The 24,615-nt window shown below is 39.4% G+C and overlaps 1 protein-coding gene across 1 annotated transcript in view; it reads right to left on the bottom strand.

Moving 5' to 3' along the window:
• The window catches only part of SCUBE1 (signal peptide, CUB domain and EGF like domain containing 1), a 188,239-nt gene that overhangs the window by 138,603 nt on the left and 25,021 nt on the right, over positions 1–24,615 (bottom strand). Inside the window, exon 3 of the mRNA XM_066183682.1 lies at positions 18,260–18,388. Coding sequence (XP_066039779.1) covers positions 18,260–18,388 — 129 coding nt within the window. The remainder of the gene's footprint in view (positions 1–18,259; positions 18,389–24,615) is intronic.

Below are 24,615 nucleotides of genomic sequence, written 5' to 3'. Positions count from 1 at the left end.
AAATTAAGCTAATGAAGATTACCCTAATCAGTTAATCCAAATTAATCCCTCTAATTATTTTTCCTGCATCCTAGGCTTAAAGTTAACATGAAAACAAAACAAAACCCCAAACAGTGGGGTGAGGAATCCCCCTATGTCTTCATGTTTTCTGAGCTGCAAATCGATTTCCAATGCACAATGAACATGAACAACCTAAAAAGGCTGTGACCCCATCTGCCAAGTGTGCTGTTGCACTCTGTCATTCCCACTCCACTTGGAAAGACATACTTCAGGTCTACAGTAATTTCTAGCAGGGGTAGCAGGCAAACACAAAGGACATTACTGGGTGAAAAGAGTCTTTATGGAGTTCTGGTCTTGAACAGAACAGCATGTTTCAATTACTGGAGTCATAACCCCCTACTTTGGCAGTTTGTTTAATGTTGTTTAGTAAAAAGAAGGCTTCTTAAACCTAAATGCTCCACGTCTGTATTGTCATTTTAATAGGCAAATATATAAAACCACAGAGGCAGCATTAGCTACTGGCTGTTTTGAGGGCCTATCCCCTATCACTTCTCTTTGGCATAACTGTTTTTATGCTGTAGTGTTTAACAGACACATATGTATCAGCATTGGGAAACCACTGCTACTATTAGGTATCTGAATCACATTCAACTTTGCAATTCCCCTGTATTGCCCATGAAAGTGAGTCATATCTACTTCTTGCTTTTTTCTTGCTACCTGAAAATTCCACGTTTTCCTTTTTTTTTATGAAGACTCTTGAGCCAGTTAAGTTATTTCTCAGTACGTGCCAACATATGAGCAATGGAGTTGGTGTGTGTTTTGCTTTCATTTTACTTTTGGAAGGGGCAAAAAACCCACAACAAAGCTAAATGATCCACAACACTCCAAACCTCAGAATAGCTGGCACAGCTCCTGCAGAAATTAATTACTCCAGGACTGGTCACAACACACTAAGGTAAACCCAAGCTGCTTTTGCTTGTACTGCTGCAAGCAAGGCCAGGCAGCTCTGAATGCAGGGCTGGCTGTGAGCTCTGGCAGCTTGCTCAGATGTTGCTGTTTGTGCTGCCTTCATGTGATAGCAGTTGTAGCTCTTTCTCACAGAGGAAAAAGCTCTGGGGTAATTCCAGCAGCACCCAGGGAAACCAGGCAGTCTCATTCTGCCTTGAACGACGATGCAAGTGCGTTGACAGTCCTTCTTTTTTTATTTACCAGGAAATGTTGAGCACTATTAACTCAAATTCTCTGTATCAAAATCCTCCCTGCCCTCAGTTCTTACTCTTTTCCAGATCTGACCATTTCACCACCCCATCAGAGATTTTGGGAGTGTGTAGTAAAAGGGGAAGCCAAGACTTTCCTTGCCTATTGCTGCACAAGAAGGAAAATAAATAAGACATCTTGGTTAGACTCTTTCTCTGTCAGTCAGCAGGCCTTGATGCCCTATCAGTGCCAACTTAAACTTGCTCCTTTGGAACAGTAGCCTGGAATCTTGATTCCCCTCTCTGGAAAATTAGCTGAACACTCACTGAAGCGAAGTCTCAGTTGGTACACACAAAATTACATACAAAATTATGCTACAAAGTATGTGGTCCTCCCAGAGCTCTGTTTATGGTAACAGAAAGTAACTCAAACAGTTGCCTTTCAACTCCAATGAATAATCTGAAACGAACGCAATGATTTGTAAACATTTTTTTTCTGCTCTTGATAACAAATGCCAATGATTTACCACAAGCCCCAAATCTATATGCTGGAATAAAATTATTACAATTGAAACTCTTTAAAAAGATTTTCTATGAGGAACTTCTTCCAATAGTGTTCAATTATTTGCCTCAAAATTATTTTAATGTGCATTAATGAGAAGGACTTGAAGAAAGGAAACAGCTGGGATCTAAGACTACTCTACCTCTATACTACATGCCTTGCAATGAATCATGGCCTGATGGTGCAAGATTTACATGTTTTCTCCTCAGGTCTCAGTCCTACTAGGGTTACGCTTTTTGGAGCACCTTGTGTTACTGCAGTCCTAAAAGACAGTATTGCATACTATCCACCACACCGATCTATTGGACATGGATGCCTGGAAAATATTTACTCAATTCTTCACTTGGTAAACTTTCTTTCCAATAAAGTCACTTTATGATCAGCCTATCAGTTTATTAATAACCCAGCTGAGAGAACAGCATTAAAAAGTCTTCTGAAGGTATGCAAGAGAACTCCATTGACACCAAGAAGCTCAAGCTTTGGTAGGTCTGGAAGAGTATTTTCTTAATGTTTCTGAATTTTTTCAAAGCTCACAAATGAAATACCTGTCCAAAAGTCTATTTCTTTTTTTTTCTTCGTGCAATTCTCATTCAATACAGTTCTCAAGTTATTCACCCGAATGTGGAAACTTCGGTAGTGCAGCATGAATGAGACTGAATTTTAGACCTGATTTCCTAGAGATTAAGTTCCACATAAACACCAGAAGAAGCAGTCAGGTTTTCAATAAAGCTTTTTAGCTCCAGTTCTGCTGGCTCTCTACATGTTGAACAAGGCTGTTGACTGTTTTGAAAAAACTGAGGGCAGATCCTCAGGAGCTTTAATAGGTGCCAGCTCTGTGTGACAGTTTACACCTGCACCCCAGGGCCTAACTCTAGAGACTCGAAAAAAGTCATGGCATAAAACCCCTTCCCTCAAATACTTACTCTAAGACCCAACTAAACCCATATTAAAAACTTTAGAGTGACCAGTCCTCATCAAGGACCAGGGCAAGAGCCAGTTCAGGGAAAGGTTGGGAAAGGAGAATGATATTTCAATAGAGACAGAGAGATAATGATTACATAAATGCATACATATATAGCTATATCTATATCTATATCTATACATCAGAAGCATTATGCAAATGAATGCAGATTTCAATTTGCATAAGACCTCTAGCTTTTTGGCCCACTGCCTTCATATAATCAAACTCGTGTTCTGTACCTTAGTAAGATGAGATCCTCTGGAGAGTGGCAGTGTGGAACAGTATCAAAGGGTAGGAAATATTACAGTTGATAAAGATGAATGTTTTAGTTATTAAATAAACAAATGTTTTCAGTTTCTCATTTAATTTATCTGATGAATTTTTCAAATTAACTTCACTGGTGTTTCTCCCTGATCTGGCACAGAGTTTCTTGAAGTGTTTGCCCTGAAGAAGCTCTTCCAGCAAAGTGTCCTGGTTGGATACCGTGGAGGAAGAAAGGTCTGCTAAGGGTACCTGAAACCAAAACCACGAGCAGGAAGACACAGAAGTGGAAACACTACACAGAGTCAATGCCAGGAACAGTGTGTCCACTGTTTTCTTCCTCTCCTGATCTTCTCTTCCTTCCTTCTGACATTTCTCTCTCATGTCAGCATTTTCATAAACACTTAAGCCCCTCAGAAATCTGAGTCTTCAAAATCTCCAAAGCATTTGGGAACCACAGTAAAATGTACTTGCTTTAGCACAGAGACTTCTAAAAACAGGTTTTTGACTCATGATCCAGGGAACTGATCCTGCTATTTTTTTCTCCTCTAAGCTACTCTTGGAAACTTTTGGAAGATATCTCTAAGACGCTTATTTTACCAGTGCAGAACATTGTGACAGAGAGATGAAGCACTGATAGCAATACTGTAGACTTTTCTCAAATGTTAGCAACAAAATACCACTTAGGATATTTCACATTTGTAAGGGAAAAGATTAGCAACCACAGACTTGGAAAATATAAGTGCCTGATTCTGGAATTTTAAAATCATTGTATTCTGAATATTTCTAGTCAGAAAGCTGAGTGAAAGTCTAATTAAATTTTTTTTTAAAAATCACATTGCTGGATTTACTACAGTCATAATCACATCTCTGACACTGTCCTTGTAGCTGATACTCAGGAGAAGACTGTAAAGATGGGACAGAACCATTGCACACATGTTCTCCCACGTTTCAGCCATCACACACCTATCCTAAATCCCTTCCTAGACCATTGTCCTGCTGGATCTTTCCTGTGTGGATTTCTCTAAACTCCAGTGAGCTGAACATGATGGGGCAATTACTTCTGCAATTCAGTTATGAGATTTAATTTTATTATAGGTTTTATAAAAATTACTTACTCTTGTTTATTTCAAAAATGCTGCGTCATAGTCTGGATGATTGCCTCCAGATTCCATTATTGTGAGAAAGAGTAAATATTCATTCACTACTTGCCTTTTCTGCATTTTTCTTGGTCTTACAAATCCCCCTTAGCCTCGTACTGTCTCTCTCATCTATTCTGAACCTTGAAGCACAGCAATATACAAATAAGATAATCACAGAAACAATTCAAGTGACTTCAGTATACCATGTTTAAAACAAAATGTGCTCATTTCTAGGAGTTAACCTTTAATGACAGCAGCATTTGGAACACACTCTTCTCACTTCTCTAATCCTCCAAGTACCATGATGCTCTGTTGGAGTGGGTGTCTTGGAAGATGGGATCTCAAGATATCCATGTAAGCCCAAAGAGCAAATCTGGCATGTAGGAGTGGTATCAGATCAGAGGCTTCAGGCAGGTGATCCTGCTGGAACACTCCTACAAGCAGCGACATGCTGTGAAGGTAGGGAGAGTGATCCCTTGCAGCAGCTGAGGGGGCCATGGAAACACGAATCACTGCTAATTGAAGGAGCTGCCAAACCATCTTCCTTAGACTGACTTCATATGAGCATGCAGAGAGAAATATTAGAGGCAAGAGATATTGCTACCTATGTACACAGCATTTGTACCTTCAGCAGATCTGAAATCAGACTTCACCAAAAATTTAAAAGCTGAGCCTAAATTTTCTGTTATATGCACAAGCCTATATTCTACTTTTTGTACCCTCCTTTCAGAAACCAGAAAATCTGTGAAGAAAAGGAGAAAGAGCCCCACAGCCTTGAATTTAATGCTTCATTCACTCCCACAGTTGCAAAAATATTCTCTAGAGCCCTTGGTGAGAAAAAATGCACTTGCAGAAGATAGATACTACAGTAGTCAATGTTTACTGAAGTAGACATGAAAAACACTCCACAAACCAAAATAAAGTGTGAAAAACTACCTTTCCCTGAGAAATAAAGCACATTTTACAAACGGGAAACATAAACAAACACAAGAATGCTCTTGGTTGATGAATACTACAATCATTCTAAAATAATTCATTAATTGATCCCTCGAACCACTCTTTTCTTATGTACAAAGATAGAACTCTTAAAGTGATGACTGTGATCTGTCCTGGAGAATTCAATCTTTTAATGAGCTCAATCACCTATCCACTCCCACTCAGCATCCACTGACTGGGCTTCCTGCTTGCCTGCATAACATGAAAAGGATGCTTCAAATTTTTTCTGTGGCTGTTTTGTGACACACAGTAGAATGTCTTAAATTTCACAGTATGAAAACACGGCATAAATGCAGGTGCAGGAGACTTCTTTGCTCTGTACAGCCTAGGAAACACGTATGTAACTCATAGTTTAACTCTGCTGCATGTTATTCCTGCCCATTTGCTGAGCTGAAGGTAACAGCCCCACAGATATTGCATACATGTTGCATCAAGTTCAACTCTCTTGGTGTCGCTAATTTATTCCTTTCTGAAACAACTGGGCACCACTCTCTCTCCTCTTAAGACACCAAAACCCTTTTCACAGCCTTTAGCATTTCCAAAATAAACATCCAAGTCCCTGAATGTGACTTCACAGTTGTAGCTTCTATCCTTTCTCAGGTGGCCTACTGACAACAGTGCCTAAACACCACTATGTTCCTGCTCAATTATTTGTTCATGTTGTCCATTCTTTTGATTCAGGTTTTAAGACAATTTTGTCTGAATTTGATCACACTTCTTTTCATTTGTGCCACTGCCGAGGGAATGCCAGCAGCCTCCAGCCTGGCATGAAGCTCTTTCTGTGAGGCACAGACATCCACAGCCCAATTAGTGTAAGTTTGCAGTTCCCTCTGGCATCCAGATATATGCAGGCACTCCAAGTGGCAAATGCTGGATTAACATTACTCCATAAACTAGTAAAAGGAAGTGCTAATTACAGATAAAAACAAGCAGCAGTCCAATTAATTGAAGGAAAAATTTCAGATAGGTTAAGTAAATTATTTAGTCTACTATCATAATGCCCCTTACTTTGTCTTTTTCCTCAGCATCATTAACTGCTGCAGGCTGAACTGAACTATCCTTCTTCCAGGATAATTATACCTGCTTTCTTTTACATTTACTTATAGACCCTGCCCAGATAAGAAAAAATCTGGTTTGGGTTAGCTTAAATATGCTTGTTGTTGTTCTTGCATTGTTGAAAAAAGATTTTGCTGTGGGCTAAACAAACCATGAAACTTGATGTGAAAAATGAGACAGTATCTCTGTCCCAAGTTGGTAACATTTTCCAGGTCCATACCACAGGAGGTACTTCCACCCTGAGCTCTGGTAATAAAAGCCTAGAAAATGGCTAGATTAAAGATTTTCATTGTTATCTATGAGTAACACAGTTAGGGGCCTCTCTAGATTCAGATGAGTGCAGCATCCAGTAGGCTATGAAGTCATTCTCATGCTCTATATGGATAATACTTTAGGTCCATGAAAAGTGGAAGAAATGGGAGAGTCTCGAGCACAACTTTCAATAAAGTGAAATGAGAACTATAGCAGGAGTACAAAAATATTGGCTTATTCAGGTAAATTGGCCTAGTCAGACACATATCTACTCATTTAAGTTTTGTGGAAAAGTGCTGAAAATGTTCTGCAAATGCTGGAATTCTTCCTGTAGGTCCTATCAAAACAATTATACCTTCCTGAAAGTATCTCCATTGGTGAAAAGTGTTTTATAAACACAGTTTCTGAATAGTTTCAGAGAATGAATGCTTCCTTTGGCACAAAATGTTTGGGCAAATGGGCATTTTTTGCTGCCTGGGAAATGAGTTCAGCATTTCCATTCTCCTAAACATGAGCAACACAACCCCACTATTTAGAAAAGATATTTTCTCTGATTTCTCTAGACAGAAATACCTGAAACATATTTAAGATCTTACAGCAAATAGCAATTTTTTTTATATAGAATGGCAACATTAGCTTACCACTCTACCCACTTGTGCTGTATCACACAGTACAAAGCTGGACTGGTTGGTTGGGGTTTTTTTGACTACCTGGATTTAAGAAAACAGTTAGACACCTGTGCACCAGCTAAGCAGCAGCCACCCATTAGAGCATGTAAGCTGCAGTAACTTGCGTTAGTGCTAAACAACTCAACAGAAGGACACATCAGTCACATTCACTCCTATAAACAGAGATTAGCATTGCCCTGAGCTGGGAATTACCAATGAAAAGCAACAGCAGTCAAAAAACCTGACTTCAGGAACATCACATTTATGTAGAGAAGGCATGAATTTACTAAGTTTGGAGCTTGGTAGTGTAAAGCCAACACAAACAAAGAACCCAAAATAAATCAAAACAAACAACCACCTTAACTCCACCTTCCCTGCAAAATTTACCAGACCTGTTTATTCGTTTTGCCAGTGCTTGGGAACACATAAATGGATCTCTCTAATAGCTATATAACAGTGTGCAATTTTTAAAGAAAAAACCCTAAGAATTCTTACTTAAGAGTACACTGAGATCATCCAACCTCTCTGCTCAGGCAGGGTCATCCTAGAGTATATTACTCAGGATTGTGTCCACATGGCTTTTGAGGGTCTTCCACAGAAGGAGACTCCACACCCTCTCTGGGCTTCCTGCGCTCAGTTGCCTGCATAGTAAAGAAGTTTCTCCTCATGCTCCTCATGGAACACTTCCTGTGTTCCAGTTTCTGCCCACTGCCTCTCATCCTGCTGTTTGGCACACTGAGATCTTGGCTCCCACCTCTTGTCAGGACACCCTCCGTGCAGATATTGACAGACATTGGTAAGAGCCTCTCTTGGTTGTCTCTTCTCCAGGCTAAATAGGCCCTTCTCCCTCAGCCTCTCCTCATACGAGAGATGTTCTAGTCCCCTGATCATCTACACAGCCCTCTGCTGCACCCAATCCAACAGATTCTTGCATGTAAATTAATCTGTAAATTACAGGAATGATGCAGAGCTTTCTATGGGCAACTTATGCCACTGAAAGCCTTCTTACCTTTTACTCTGAGATATCTAATATTCGTTGTACAGAACCTTAAATCAGAGGGAAACTATTTACATGTTAAGGCAAATGGGCTGACCATCTACTGACAAATTCTGCAACTTAAAAGCCCTGAGGTCCCACTCAGACACGTATCCTGTGTGAAATGATGAAGTGGACACTTGCTGGAATTTACTCAAAGCAAAATTCAGTCCTTGCCTGGGGTATTCATGTCATTTCAGAGCACAAGAAGGAGTACTCACATTCTTTCAATGTGCAGTCATTAGCAGCCTGAGCCTGTGGTCCACTCAGGTTTTATAGTTTGGAGGAGTTCTTCAAGTTATTTTTAAAGTGACTAAAGCCGAGTCTCTGAGACTTCCCTAACATGTTCATACAGGGAGTTTCAGAGTTTTTTGTAAGTACTGAATAACACTTGGTGACATATAGCCACTCTCAGGCCTATTTAAGAAAGCACTGCAGTTGTACAGGCAGCAAGATACCATGAATTGTACCTGTTGTGCACATAGAAGTTTCGATGCACTGGGACCAGAGTGCTTAGCATCCTACCTAACAAGCCCTACATGACTGGCCACACACTACGAATCTAGTCCCGTATAATCCTTAGTTGGGTCCAAAACCCTTTCATTGCCGTCATACTCATAAAACTGGGAAGCCAGTTCCAGTGCTCTGCCACTCTCACAGTAAAGAAGTTTTTTCTAAAAATTTAGAAGGAGACTTCCTGTGTTTCAGTTTTTCAGTGCCCTTTGTCCCTGAAGATACTTGCATGCATTTATAAGACCCCCACTCAGTCATGTCTTCCCCAGGCTGACCAAGCCTTGCTCCCTCAGACTTTCACAGAACCACAGATTCCATTTTGTTCCTCACTGGAGAGATCCTCCAGTCCCCTCATCATCTATACAGCCCTTTGCTGGCCCCACTCCAGGAATTCCATGTCTCTCCATTCCTGAGGAGCCCAGAGCTGGACACAGCTCTCCAGATGTGCCTCACAGGGCTGAGCAGAGGGACAGGACCACTCCTTGACCTGCTGGCAATGCTCTTCCTTATGCTCCCCAGGATTCCACTGGCCTCCTTGCTCTCAGGGCACTGCTGGCTCGGAGACAGCTCGCAGTACACCAGGACTCCTAGGTCCTTCTCCTCAGAGCCGTTCTCCAGCAGGTGACCCCAGCCTCTCTTGGTGCCTGGGGTTGTTCCTGCCTAGGTGCAGAACCCCCCTGTGCTGGGCTGCACCCAGAGCCCCAGGGCAGCAGGGGAGGGGGGATTCTGCCCCTCTGCCCCGCTCTGCTGAGACCCCCCTGCAGGGCTGCACCCAGCCCTGGGCCCAGCACAGCAAGGACAGGGAGCTGCTGGAGCCAGGCCAGAGCAGGGACACCAAGGGCATCAGAGGGATGGAGCAGCTCTGCTGGGAGGAAAGGCTGAGGGAATTGGGATTGTTCAGCCTGGAGAGGAGAAGAGTCCAAGAAGACCTCATTGTGGCCTTTCAGAAGCTGAAGTGGGCCTACAAGAAAGCCAGAGAGGGTTTTTTTTTACAAGGACATGCAGTGATAGGACAAAGGAAAATGGCTTTAAGGTAAAGGAGGGTAGATTTACATATGAAATTAGGAAGGAACTCTTCCCTGTGACGGTGGTGAGGCCCTGGCAGAAGTTGCCCAGAGAAGCTGTGGCTGCCCAATCCCTAGAAGCGTCCAAAGCCAGGTTGGATGGGCCTTGGAGCAACCTGGGATAGTAGAAGGTGTCCCTACCCATGGCAGGGGGTGGAACAAGATGATCTTTAAGGTCCCTCCCAACCCAAACCATTGTGTGATTTTATGATTCTTTTCCTCCACATGCTCAGAGATAACATGCAGGATGAGATGCTCCATCGTTTTTCCAGGGATGGTGAGGCTGACTGTAGTTTCCTGACCCTGACCATGTAGTTTTCTGGGTCTTCCTTCCTGCCCTTTTTGAAGACTTGAGTTAATTGTTTCTAATAATTTATTTCCATATCTCATAAGCCCTCTTAATCATAAATTTTGCTTTAACCCCGAACATTGCAAATTCTCTAAACAATCATTCTTTTAAAAGTATGTCCAGTGACTTTTTAATGAGTAATAATTATGATTACTATGATGTTAGCTACAGTAATCAAAAAAGTCATATTAAAACATGCTGCCATCAACTACTCCATGTTCCTTCCTGCTCCTCTTTTATGCAAAACTACATCTTATGCTCCCATCCAACTCTAGTAAGGAACTGGGAATATTTTGAGATGTTTGAAAAGGAACTGGATTGAAGTCTGCAGAAGGTAATGAAAGTAGTAAAAACAAGCCTCTACTTTGGTCTTGTAGTTTGACCCATACTTTCAAGTCTGCATACTGCACACTGAAGTCAAAAGAATAATGTAAAGATGCAGAAATTCATGGAGAGTAGTAGACAGCAAAGGCAGGGCACTATGGAAATCTGAGACCCTAAAATCTACTTAACAAGAAATTCATAACCAACCTTTCATCTAGAACTCATTCCTACTCGAAAAGAGTTAGGTCTCATTTTCTAATACAGTCAGCAACCATGTAGCAGATATTTTTCATGATGGCTGTTTCTTGATTGTATAAATCATATTGTTTATCATAAATCAACACTGCCAAGAACTGACTGCATTCTAAGCATAGCTCGACAGTGACTCTCTTTGAAATTAGGGATCAGATGACTTCTTTGTCTGATGTCTTTTCGTAATCCATCTGAATTCAGTGTTTCAACTGGATCTATGTAATTTCTAGGACTGAAAAAGGCACCATTCCATTAAGGAGGGCTTGAATACCATACACATCTGACACATTACGGGCTGGAATCCTGCACCCTCAGTTGAACACACATTCTGCCTTGGTTTAAATAAGTGCTAAACATGATGCAGCTCCCAAAGCTTTGATAAATTCAATGTATTTTATAGTTTTCCCCTAAAGTATACGTCAATATAGGCCACACTGGCTCAGAAATTTGCCATTACGAGAAAGTTAAGATGAATTAACAAAAGACATAAAACTAATACAAATCAGGTAAAGCAGTAAAGGGTGCATTATCTCTGAGCTTGTTGAACCAAGACACTATCTACAGCCGTATCAGACTAACTAAGAGCATCCATATGGGATTTAACATATACATATTAGCTTCACACTCCAAGCTGCTTATTTTTTACTTTCCTGAGTGTTCCATGTAGAGAAATCTTTGCTGTGATTGATTACCTCCTCCAGGGAGTAAGTATTTGGAAAAAAAAAAAAAAAAAAGAAAAAGGCTCAGACAACAAGAAGACTTGAAGAAACAAGAGACTGAGATTGATGCTGCTGTCACACAGCTCCCAGTTTCCTAATTTATTATGACAGTCTGAGAATCTAACTTCATAGCTGACAGCCACCAAGATTTATTCTACACTTTTGATTATTTCCCCATACCTAACAAAAAACCTTTGGTCTGTGCTGATTTATACTCTCACTTGTTTTGGTACTTCTCAGATCACATTGGCTTAAGAAAGCAAACATATGGCAAATTAACATGTAAAGGAAGTTATATCCCATTTGAACTTCAAAGATTAATGTGGGGTGACCAAACATTAGAGTACTTTTAAAGGGGGGAAAACTTTATACAGAAATAGGAAAAGCAAGATAAGGAAAGCAGAGTGTCAAGACCCCAGATTCAGAGAGGGCTGAATACCAAAGACCTTTCCATTAATCACAAAGAGAATTCCAGATTTTTATTGGATGTTGGAAGATCATTAGAACTAAGATATTATAATCCCATCTTGAAAGAGAGATTTAGTTTAGTTTTCTGACAGCCTGCTACCACTTGGCACCATGGAGACTTTCACAAGATGCAGGCAGCCAAGTAACAAAAGTAAACACATGTATACAGAAGTTGCACGTAAACATCTAATAGAGAATTGTCTCTAAAACATTTACATCCTAGCTATCCATATTTTCTCAGCACCTAGTCATCAGTCAGCACAAACTGCAGAATAGCAATACATGTTCTAAAATCTGATTCATCCTATTGTACCACGAAGACTGGATACTCTAAATTGCTATGATGAATCACAGCTGTTCTTACTAATCTAATGTACAGATCAAACAAGACTGGTAAAATACCTGAAATCAGGAACTTGGGAAAAATCAGTTCGCTGATAATGCCTTTGTCACTTAGGCTTGCATCTGAAAACCAAAGAACTTCAAAAAATGCTTTCAAGTTTTTCATTCTGCAAGAACACATTTTTCACTACAATGCAGTCTGCTGTGCAATTTGTAGCATGGATTTGTGTGAATGTGTTCACTGCAGCTTGTCTTGGGAAGGTTCAGTAGCTAAACACCAGAAGCTCCCTCCATGTCCAGGCTCTTACTACACCGCCAGGACCTGATCTCTGCCTGTCATCTTTTGCAGAAAGGCAGAACTCACAAGGGCTTAAAATATGCAGATAAATGTGTTGTTAAACCTTGCATTTCAACAGTTCTCATCTTGTCCGTAAAAATAGATTTTATACAATCCCATTCCCATTTCGTGGCTGGACTCCTCACAGTTAGAATTGCTCCTTGCTATTCAACTACTGAGACCTGATTTGGGGTCTGACCTGCTTCTCTTAAGGCCTGCCAGATCCCAAAATCCTGTTCAAGTCTAGAAATGGGTAAGAACTTCAAGATTTAGATTATTAACCTTCTCAAGAAAAATACCATAATTTTACATTTGTTTTAATAAAAAAAATGAAGAGTTGTAAAAAGAAGGCTATTGAGTGTATTCAACCTTCCTCCATTTGCCGAAGAGCTTGGAATTACTAACCAGGAAAATCTGGAAGAGAGTTTATAACTGATAATATTATTAGAGGCCCTGCTAATGTGCTAGAGAAGGACAACACTTAACTGTCAGCTCACCTAATAGCCTTCTGGCACTAGGCAAGAAGGGCAAGGAAAACTGGAAGATGGACAAGGAAAGTAACCATTTTCAGTTCCTTTTTAAAACAGTTGTTTTTATGAAACTAAAAACAACTTTGCAAAAGCTGTTTAGTTTTATATTAAAAATATTCATATTAAAAAAAATCTATTTGAACTGTTGGGAAACATAAAGAAAAATAAACATCAGGAATACCAGAATTTGCTTGGAGTTTAAGCAAGCAACAATTGCGCACAGCTGTCAGGAGAAGAAGAAAAATATAGCTAAATTAAAAGTAAGACACTGGTCTCTTTAATCATACCAGTGATTATGCAATCCTGGGTTATGTGACACTTCTGGACAAGATACATCTGGCAGCTTTAGGAATGATTTCTCACACATTTGCAACTCTCCTCCTACTTCATGTTGATAGTTAGCTGAGGCCACAGTCCCAAGGGCCAGTGTGTACGTTTGAACAGCAGGGTAGGAACAGGTAGATCCTAATTTCTGATGGGTCTGGGTTTAATTTGAAAAAAAAAAAACCCAAAACAATGAAAACATAGAACACTGGAACATTTACTGAAAAATGTCTGAATGACATGTGTGAAATACACACATTTAAAAGTTGGACTCAATGATCTAAAACTCATTGATCTTGGAGGACTTTTCTAACCTAAATGATTCTGTGATTCTATGTATACACTAATGTTAGTTTTTTCATCTGGGTCAGATTGCAGAATATTACCACCCGGCCAGAAATTAAACCTGCATGCCAGGGTTAAACCTCTTCTCTCTTAAAATAAGCCAAGAAATTTTAAAGGAGCACTTCAAGACAGGCACTTGGGTTTAGATCTTAACCTCAGACTTTAGAAGAAGTGAAATTGTGTGACTTCAAACATGAACTTTTATACTGATTTGAGAACCCAAGATCTATTTTATAACAGGCATCTCGAGGCCTGTGCCTCATCAGCTCCTCGTTTGTCTCAGAAGTTTCTCCTTTAGCTGCAGGTTCCCAAATGCCTGGCTGGAATTGCTGCTTTGCTTCACCTACCAGAGCTGGCAAACCAACACCGCTCCTGGAGCAAGTTCTGATGCTCCAGGGCAAGTGCCACCTCCCCTTTCCTATAGGGGTTTCCATGTGACTTAGCCACTTTGTCAAGAGATGGAACGTACCATCTGAGAACCGACAAATCAAAAGCTTTTCCATTACTCAGGCTGGAAAATCAGGCCTTCTGCCCCAAGCACACCTTCAAGGTTGGGGACACAGCCAGGACTTTGTCATTCAGTTCACAGCTGACACTGTGCTTGTGTCTGCCACACTTGTGTCCACTCAGTTCCTGCAGAGAGCTCCATGGAACCTATCACGCATACCAGGAATTGCATTGCTGTCCTGATTTCTGACCAGAATCTCCCTCCGCTTCCCAGGATTCTTCTCAATCAGACAAAGAATTAACTGCTGAAGAACCATAAACTATATTGAATCATCAAAACCTACTTTTACAGTTACCTTCAGGATGTCTGACATACAAAAGAATCGATTGAGATATCATATTACAGATGTCTAAATTTAGTAATTGTTATTTTTCTGTAAGACAAACCAAAGCTGCACAGACTATTTGAAATAAAAGCAGGGATGCATAAGGGTAAGAATTCTATCCCTGCCTATGGTGTAGACATTGAGATACCTTGTGTGAAGACTGAGAACTTAATCTGTTTGCCCTAGTTACTGATCTATAAAACAATGAAAATATTTCCTTTCCTTACAGGACTTTCTGAGAACAAATTTATTACTATTTACAAGACATTAATGCATCTTCCTAGAGCAATTAATACCACAGAAAAACCTATAAATAAAATAAGTATGTCTCTGAATACAATAAATTTCTTTTGTCTATGCTGCTTTGCATCTTTTTTGATACTTTCTAAGAAGAGTTTGCAACCAACTTTAGTATGCTTACTAAAAAGCAGAGGACTTTACAGAACCTGTCCTAATCTTTAGAAAAAGGAAGAGTTAGGATATGTGCAGCCTGGCAGCAAGAACTCGTTATGCAAAAAAGCAATGCTTATTCCCGATTTAAAAAGTGACAATCACAAATCAGACCTAAGGAGAAAGAAGATATGAAAAAAACCCCCAACCAACACACAAAAAGGAGAGATGAAAGCAGGTCATAGCTGTATTTTTACCAGAAGAGATAAGCATAATACCTCCCCCCCCCAATATGTATTTTATGTACAAGAGGGGAAACAATATTTCAAACCTACTGTATGAGACCAAACACTAGTCTTGCATCCACTGAGCAGACTTTGGAGCATTTTTTGAGAAAAAAACCTACTGCTATTTCAGGGGAGTGCAAAAAAATTTGTTTTTGCTAGACAAGGACAGGAAGGTAGGATGGGAAGAAAGGACAGGAAGGATGGATGGGAAGGAAGGAAATGTTGAAGGAAGAACTCAGGAAAAAGCACTTGTCCACAGCATCTGCTGTAATTGAATACTCCAAGTTTGCTATTTATAAAGAAGATTTTAATCATCTTGTTGTACTGATGTTACTAGAAAGAGATTCAGTGAAGATTTATAAAGGAATGTAAACCCTGTCAAGAAGAGATGGCTTAAGATTTTGCAGAGACCTCAGGCAAGCAACATACGTAGAAATCCTGATGTCAAACAAGATATGCAGAAATTCTGATGCAACCTTTTTCATTACAAGAATTGAAAGGTGAAAAATATTGTTACCTATCTTGTGAAGCATTCTTTGTCTCCATAAAATCCATGAAAAATAAGTGGTTTCTCAAAAAGCAAGAACAGATGGAAACCAGTGGACTCACCAAGATTTTAATTCCTTTCAATACCTAATTTCATCATGATGAAAAAGAAAATCTTCGAAATAAGCAAACCAATTTCCAAAATGTTACAGAAATCCTAATTTCAATTTGTACGTGCAAATACAGTGTTTGTTTTTGATTTGAGACCTCACTGCCACCTCTTACTGCATTTAGATATTTCTGGTAGCATAAGAGAAGGGAAATAAAGCTGGTCAAGAAGGGAAGGGATTAGAATGTCCCTCTTTTCAAAAACTGATACTCTACTAATGGGAACAACTAGGCTATCACAACAGTCAGTATAACTGACAATGCCAGCAACTAGGTGGGGTGCAAATATTGGCAGAAAAAATGCCATCAAAAAGAAAAGTTCTCTCTTTTCTAGTGATGGTGTCCCAAATCTGAGTCAGCACACAACAAGCAGCCATGGAAAGACTGGCATGGTCACTGACACAATTAAAATCTTCAGTCTTAAACCTTAAAACCAGACAAGTTGGCCCTCAGTAAACTCATTCAAATTTCGAAGAAGGAAGGAGGGGAAGAGGGAATGCGCCTTGATTCACTTTTCAGTGCCCTTTTCAGTAAAATCAGATATTTTACTAAGACATGCCAAAGACCATTCATTAGTTACAGACACAACCTCCCCAGTCCATGGTTTCAAAATCAGAAAGATAATTGTGAGCTCTTTTAGGGTCCTAAGGCCGTACATTGGGAGAAAGGGAGCTCTTTGTTATTATTCCCACGGTAGTCACCTGTTTGTATTGTTGCTGGCCTTTTTAAATTTAAAAAACGCAAAAAACTACAAAAAAGAAAAAAGTGTCTGAATAGAAAATAACGAAAATATAATTAAAAATGTGACTATCTCTGTAGATTTAGCTTCCTCATTTCATGACCAGAGAGCAATAACACAGACAGCAGGTCCAAAAAATCCCACAGCTCTCCTCAGTGGCTTATCCTTGGTCAGGTCACTCCTTTTGCTGCTCATTGCTCAAAAGAGTTCTTTCTCTACTATAATGGAAGTTGTTTGGACAAAGTTGAAACAAGCAAGCTGTTTGAAACAACACATATGTACAGTTATTTGAATTCCAAATACTTGAACTATTTGATTATGTTTGTGTCCTGTTTTAGTAAGAATTTATGAATATTAGAATAAATAGAGGTTTTCCTTATTTTTTAAATTAATGTCTGGCTGCTCTTTGTATAAGAAATACCTCTTGCACCATTAATCATTTGGCCACCTCAGGCTGAGGCAAATAAATCTATTTTAGGCTGTTCTATAACAAATGAAATTTGGAAGCTTGAGTCAAACCCCTGTCAATGGTCAGGATACATAACCCATCTGAACAAATATTACTCAGTTTGAAAATAAATGCAGTACAAAATACATCTACTGAAAGGCTAATCGAATCCTTGCCCTGAAATCCTAGTTCTTTCATAGCTTTAGTTAGTGCAGACTGGTGATACTGGACTTCAACATTTCTGGTTCACTGCCTCATTTCTTGAATTTCATTGCAAATATCTCAGTTTTTACTAAAGTAGAGTTGCTGCTGACACAGAAAAAAACATCCCTTTTACACACTTCTTTTAAAAACATCACCTTGAAATTAACTTAGGACTGTACCAAAGCATGGTCATTGCATTTATTTTGGGAATAGTGAGAAAGAGTCTCCAAGCACCAGAATTTAACAAAAAATGACCAACAAGGAAGCAGCTATGGGAAACTGGACACAGCTATATAGGTTTATCAGGTAACTGGTGTGAAGAAATTTCATAACAAAACCATATACTTATGTAGGTTCTAGGACAAGCCCAACTTATTTAAACCACAGCAATGGCCATGAATCAAAAATACAGACCCCCAAATCCTCAGACTGGTGAAACAATGAAGATCCTGCATTGGCTTTGCACAGTCAGTGGACAGTGTCCCTCCAGTAATTAGTGATCAGTGCTTCTTCTGCCCTGTTTCATTGTCAAAGTATTCCTTCCTCACTCGTACTTTTAACATTCTGTAATTTATGTTCATCCACCATATCCTAGAACTGTATTGCGTGAAAAAGGAAAAAAGGGGAGGGCAAGCTCTAAAGATACGACTGGGATTACAAAAGTTGGAAGAAACAGACAAAATATATCTCGGCATATTTAATATATTCAACAGATTACTTTTCTTAAAGAAGAAGCCCAAGCATCCAGCACAACCTTTGGGGGTCAGGGTTTTCCTCAGCAATATTAAACGTGGGCATACTGCTTTGAGCATGTCAAGATTAAGAGTGACAGCTGTAAGGGTCTGACCTAAACCACACTGGGGCCAACACACAGGTTTGAATGCATTCATTGTGACCTGGCTCAAGTCTTTACTGAAGACATGCCAGATGAGAAAACGCAGAAAACAGATCAGGCCTTGTTGCCACAGCCATGAAATGAAAGTTTCTTGCCAGCACTCACCACTTACCGAGACAGTTGTGGCCATCGTGGGCTAACATGAATCCATCGTAGCACGTACACCTGTAGTTGCCTGGAATGTTGATACACTCATGGACACAACCCCCATTGTAGAAGTCATTCTCACACTCGTCGATATCTAAAACACAAGAGGAGGAAAAAGAAGCTTTTGTAAAAAGAGAATTCTAACAATACAGAAAAATAACTCCAACTGAGCATGGTTTTGATATATGCATGTCCCTAATCTTTCTTTTAGGCTCATGTTGCCTACTTCATCCAACACATGGTCAGGGACTGGATATATCACGGACATATTTGTCTGAAAAGCAGCAAGCCAATGTATAGAACACTCCTTCACAAAATAATTGGAGTATCATCACAGTAAACAATGATATAGTCAAAAATAAAAAAGGAACAGTTGATTTTCATACACTTTATATTTAAAATGTCGTTTTTATTTTCTGGCTTCAAAATAATCAGCAGAGAATGAATGAAACCTTTGACTTGTAACAACTATGTGAAGCATACTATTAATAAGGCATGAGACAAAAGTATGCCTTTTATAACAAATAAACTTTAATCTTCTGAATTAATCCACATACAAGAACCACAAAAAGTCCAGTATTTTATTCTCAAAAGATAGGATGGAGTTTTTGGAGTTTTTTCACACTGGTCTGTATCTGAAAGAGGATCACAAAAGATGAGAGATGGATTCTGCTTCAATTACAAATAATCCTGTCATGATCTTCCCTCCCTCATACATAAAAAAGCACTTCACTCATTCCAGAAAATGCAAACTTTTTTTCCCCCCCCCAAACTGTATTTTGGCTTATATATGGAACATCAGTATCATAGTCATTCTTGTGAATAATTCAGTGGTGTACATCAACCAACTAAAAACACATAAATAATTAAAGATAGCCTCATGGCTCAATAAGTATCAGGTCTAAATTTGTGGTATGCTACACCAAACCCCACAGCTACTCTCCCTAAGTTAGGCAGCACATGATAAACAGATAAAGTTATCCTTTTAGAAAGTCACCTGTTAGTACATCAGAGCTATCCCAGCATTACATTTCAAACGTGCCTTCCACTGTAGAGTTGACTGACATATTTCTGAATTAGGTTCATGTTCGCACAGATTTTCTCCTCCCCCCCCTTTTAAAAGCACTCCACTTTTGCTACCTGGCATCATACCCAGATGGAATCCAAAGAGGGCAAGGCGGTTTGGGGAAAAACAGACTCCTCTGAAGAGCCAGCTCAGACTCAGCCACTCAGTGCTTCCAGCACTTCTAGAACTTGGATTGAGGATGGCTGGTTTTGTCTCTCCTCACGCAGGCTGTGAGAGCAGGAACAAGCTTCTCCCAAGTTCTGCTGCAAGTTCTCCCCCTCATGTTGGCCTCTCTTAGAAGTCTACCTTAAACTCAGAATTCTCCAAGTCTCCATTCACCTGCCTCCAACAGCTCTGAAGTCTCCCTTCTACAATCTCCTCAGCAGCTTGAAAAGGGAGCTACAGACTCGGCTTTAGCTGCAGAACCAATTGGCTATTTCATTAACACAGCATTTGGCACCACAGAAATACCAGAAATTGGAAGCTGGAGAAAGGATCTTCCAAACAAAAATACAACCTGCTGCTTAAAGGTAAATTTCCTAGTCTTTAAAACACTGCTCTTTTTCAGAAGGTTCTTATGCTTTACTAACAATTTCCATCCATGAGTTGTGCAAGTGCCCATTCAGCACAGCCTGTGGCTGTGCTCTACCTTCCAAGTCCAGTATGACAGCAGAAAGAGACATTTGTGATTTTCCTTCAAAACAAGAATCAGCAAGTCAAGTGCTCATTCCAAACAACCTGCAATGCACTCTCTGAGAAGCTGTTCTCACTAGGCCACAGGTCCGTGTGGCTGGGTGCATATTCCCAAAATGTTCCAGTCTGGTTTCCACTCAGCAGAAATTTTCAGCTTCCATAACCATTTATTAACATTTCCAGAAACATCCTGTTGTTCTCTACAGGCTACAGGGACAAAAATAGAGCTCTACAGTAATGCCATGTTTTAACAGGCCAAGTCAATATCCAAAAAGCATCTAACATGATTTTGATGTCAGGTGTGCCAGGTGTTCCCCTCAGGACGCTCAGAAAAAATGGCAACTTCATTTCAAGGTTTGTTCTTAACTTTTATCCAGCAATGAGTCTTTTCAGAAGAGAGAATTCAGAAGAACCTGTTATCTGTTCCTCAGCATCAGACTGCCAAGGGTTGAGAAATTAATTCCTTTTTTTTCAAACAATGAATCGAACAGGACTAATTTTTTAAATAAGCGGTGGGAGAGCCTTCAAAAGGGACCAAAAAAAAAAAAATCAAAGAAATGTGAAGCCTTCTGAATGACTGCCCCTTATATAATACTTATTTCTAAAAAGCTGTACTGTGATTAGTAGCACAAAGTGACGATGCAATACAAATACTCAAGTTATGAAGGGGTAATACAACAGATACAGAAACCAGAAAAATAGCTAAAGAAACAGATTATTTGCATCTCATTCTCTCAGGAGTTCAAGTCACAACTAATATTGCAAAAGGATTAGAAAAATTATTTCTCTCTTTTGCAGCCCAACAGCTGTACAAAACTAGAAGTGGAACCAAACATTCTAACTCCTTTTCAGAGCCATGTTGTGGGTTTTTTGGTGCTTCTTCCCTCCAAAACCCACATAACTATTTAAAAACTTCACCTGGCAGGCTGATTGGAATTTCTGTCTCCAGTATGGCTAGCAAAACCAGGGGCTAAGACTGTTGAACTTACATTTCCAAAGAAACCAAAACATACCAAAAAAACCCCAGCCCCTCTCTCCCCCCCAAAAAACCCAAACAACAACAATAAAAACCATATGCAAAAGAAACAAACAAAAACAAAGAAAAAACCTCACAAAAGCATGTACAAAGCCTACAAAGTCCAAATGCAGAACATTTTTGAGGCTCCAACAGCCAAGAGAAATGTAAACAATGTGACCACCACTCAGTCTTCTCTTATACCTAGAGGAAGACATTCTTTAAAGAATACCTCAGTGTGGAACAACTATAATTTATGGACAGAATGCTACATTTGACATGCCAGAATACAGCTCCCTTAGTAAGCTTCATGTAGAGCAAAAGTAACAGGAGTACACTCAACCACATAACACCTTTAGGTTTGTTCCTCATTTTGTCTGTTGTAAACCCCAAAATTTCCAGGAGCCATCTGTGTTCATTTCCTTTTGGATAGGTCATATCCTATTATTCTTTTTTTCCTATAATTGATAGAATTGGGTGTTAATCAAAATCTCAACTCTAAACACCTCTGAGAAATTATGCTATCCCTGCTAATTTTGTGGCTTCAATTATCCTTAACATTTTTAGCACTTGGTCACTTAATATTGTCTTTCATCATGAAGGAATTGCCATAACAAAAACAAAAACCAAAACCAAGAAGAAAAATAAATGTAGGCATCCAAACATGAAATTCTGATGGATGTAGGTGAATCTACTGAAGCATTTGCAAGATTTCTCAAAGGAAAACCTGAAGTTTTATCTACACTGGCAAAATACTGATAAAGTTTTCAATTCCTTAAATTCCAGCTGTTCAGATGGGGAACTCTTGGAGTGTTTAGTGAAGAAATCACCTTAAAAGAGAATTGCAGTTTTTCTACTCCAAGAGAAATTAATTTCATGTGGTACTACAAGGAGAGTCTCAGACAAGAATTGAATGCACCAAAATGATTAGAAAGGTGTAGAGACATTTTTAGTACTGACAGAACCTGCCAAGAACCTATTTGAGCTTAGTGTATTCAAAAGAGAGAGCAACTCCCCATCCCAGGGTTGGATGTAAGGACATCTTCAAATGCTGGCAAAATAATTTTGATCATCTCTTTCTGGAACTGGTTTGGAAAAATCTCAAAAGTGCACTGCTTGTTTCAAATGTTTTAAAGTAAAAAATGATCAGGATAGAAGAAATAAAAAGAAACTTGCTTACTTGGGTGAACTGTACTAGTTCAGCTATTTACCAAGCTTGAAGAGGTTTGAAAACTCCATCCTAATTCTTTCTGGAAAGCAGGGGTGAATCTTTTTGTTACCATCTGGAAATAACTCTTTGAGCACATCCCTAGGAAAAAGAGCCATGCTCTGCTAATGCCCTCCTCAAGGAGCAGTGGTGTTACTTAAAGAGCACCTACTCTATGAGACTGCAGTTATTATGCAATGCAAGCATCCAAGAACTTTAGAAAAAAACCCCTAGATAAGTATCTGAGAAAATCTGGGGATGTGTTAGCATGAGGACGTGCTGTAATTTACATTGCATGTCCTTGCATTTCAGTCACAGGAAGAGAATTTGAATTTAAGTGACCTCATTCTTTTTAGTCTGATGGGACCAGTATTTCCCTTATACATAATGGAAATTATGTATTTGATTGATTTGTTGATTCTTCTTTCATTATTGGAGGTGAAATTGAACCTCCCCCAGGATTTGTTTTATTTCTGTATTCTGCCAGAAAGAGACAGAACTCTCATAAGCCTCACAATGCCACCCCGCACAGAAGCAGCTCTTCCAGAAGCACATGCAACTATGGAATGTTCAAAATAAGACAAGAATCAAACTCTTCTGCTTCCCATATCACAGTATTTCAGCTTTCTGTTTCAGCAGAGAATAGAAGACACATCAGCATGCAATAACTGATGTCCACAAGACAAACCACTGTAAAACAGCGATGAAGTTGCAAAATGGCTACTTCCCATTTTGTCTAAACATTTTCAGCAGTGTCACGAAATTTACTGTGCTAATCATCTTTTCAAAGCAGTAACCAGCTCTCCTAGAAGGTGGCACAGAATTTATACCAAGAAAGTAAGAAGTCTATCCCCAGAAAAACTTATTCCCACTCTTCATTGCATCACTTGCAATTAATTAAGTTCCCGAATGTCCAAAAATCATTCCAACACATGCAACAAACTTTGTCAGCACAGCTACAGATCATCATGGGCACAGTTACTGAAATCAAAGCAAATGCTTGCATGGATTTGATGAATTTTGGATGAGTGTCACAGCTAAACTGTCAAAAGAAGCCTTATGGCTATTAACATGCCAAAGGAAGAATGACTGAGGCCTGGAAGTCAACGAGCCAAATTCAGTGTTCAGTGTTGAATTCCACAGATTTCTATTGAAAATGGGAAAGTGTGCATTGACACAATTTTTATCTTGGCATCTGTCAAGGCCACAGATCCCAACACTCACAATGAAACAGAAGATGTTTAAAATAGGCATGTGATTGAATAAAATCTGTGTCCATTTAAAAGTATTTCTTGACTAGCAATATAAGGGCAAGATCTGGAGCTAATTTAGTAAACAAAAACTTCAATTGACCTTGAAAGGAGTAATTTATGTGCTTGGACATTTTAAAATAAATAGCCAAAGAAACCTGTCCGCCCACATCAACTTCTAATTTAGAGAACCACAAACAAAAGCGATTGTGCAGGTATATATATGAGTTGTGGAATATCTCATAAAGAAGCTGGATCCATTAAATAGCTAGAAAAAGAAATATTAAAATCTTTGTAAGTACATCTTGATGGAGGAAGCCATGTATTTCTTCAGTATCTAAAGAAATAAAATTTTGATATTCCTCTTCCTTTATCTAACTGCTTTAAACAAAATACTGCCAAAAATACTGTCTACTCTGGAGACAGTAAATAACACCATTCTTACAAACTTGACAGAAAAAAAATTGTGTTTTACCTCCTTGCTTGAAAAGGGGTTGCTGCAAGCCCCTACAGAGGGCGAAGAATACTAGATGCAAAATTCTCTTTTATCAGTTGTCTTCTTCTAAAAAATGTCATCCTACAGTTCTGCAACAGCAGCCTCTTGCCTGCTTATCCACAACTATTATGCAGCAAATAACACTGCAAGACACTGGAGCCCGTATTTCCATGTGGTATTTTTCACTTTTATGCCTTCTCTATTGAGAGCTTTCAAAAAATATTATTGATTCTTTATTGAGTTTTCGCCACTGTTCCTCCTAGGGCTAATGCACTATCCTCATGTCCACAGAAAAAACAGGAAAAAAAAGGTCCATCCCTAGGTTCTAAATCCTACACGACTAAGAACAGATTTACAGTGCAGAACTGTCTTCCTCATCGCATAGCTTCATGCAAGCTTGATCTCAGGTGCTTGTGAAAGAAAGTAACCTTGTAAAATCCAAAGATAAAATACCTGCAGATGAAATCCCAATCCTACAAAAGCCACGAGGCTTTTTTGCCAGGCTTAGTGAAGTCAGGGAGACATATTTTATGGAATTCACAGTAGAGAGAGATATGTGAGACAGGATCGGCACTGAATTTTTTGTTCCCATTC

Source organism: Chamaea fasciata, unplaced genomic scaffold (genome assembly GCF_029207755.1).
Source record: "Chamaea fasciata isolate MVZ Bird 193981 ecotype frontalis unplaced genomic scaffold, bChaFas1.0.hap1 SCAF_5, whole genome shotgun sequence".
NCBI lineage: Eukaryota > Metazoa > Chordata > Aves > Passeriformes > Sylviidae > Chamaea > Chamaea fasciata.
The sequence above is the reverse complement of the archived record's forward strand: the minus strand, read 5'-3'. Positions and strand labels throughout refer to the sequence as shown.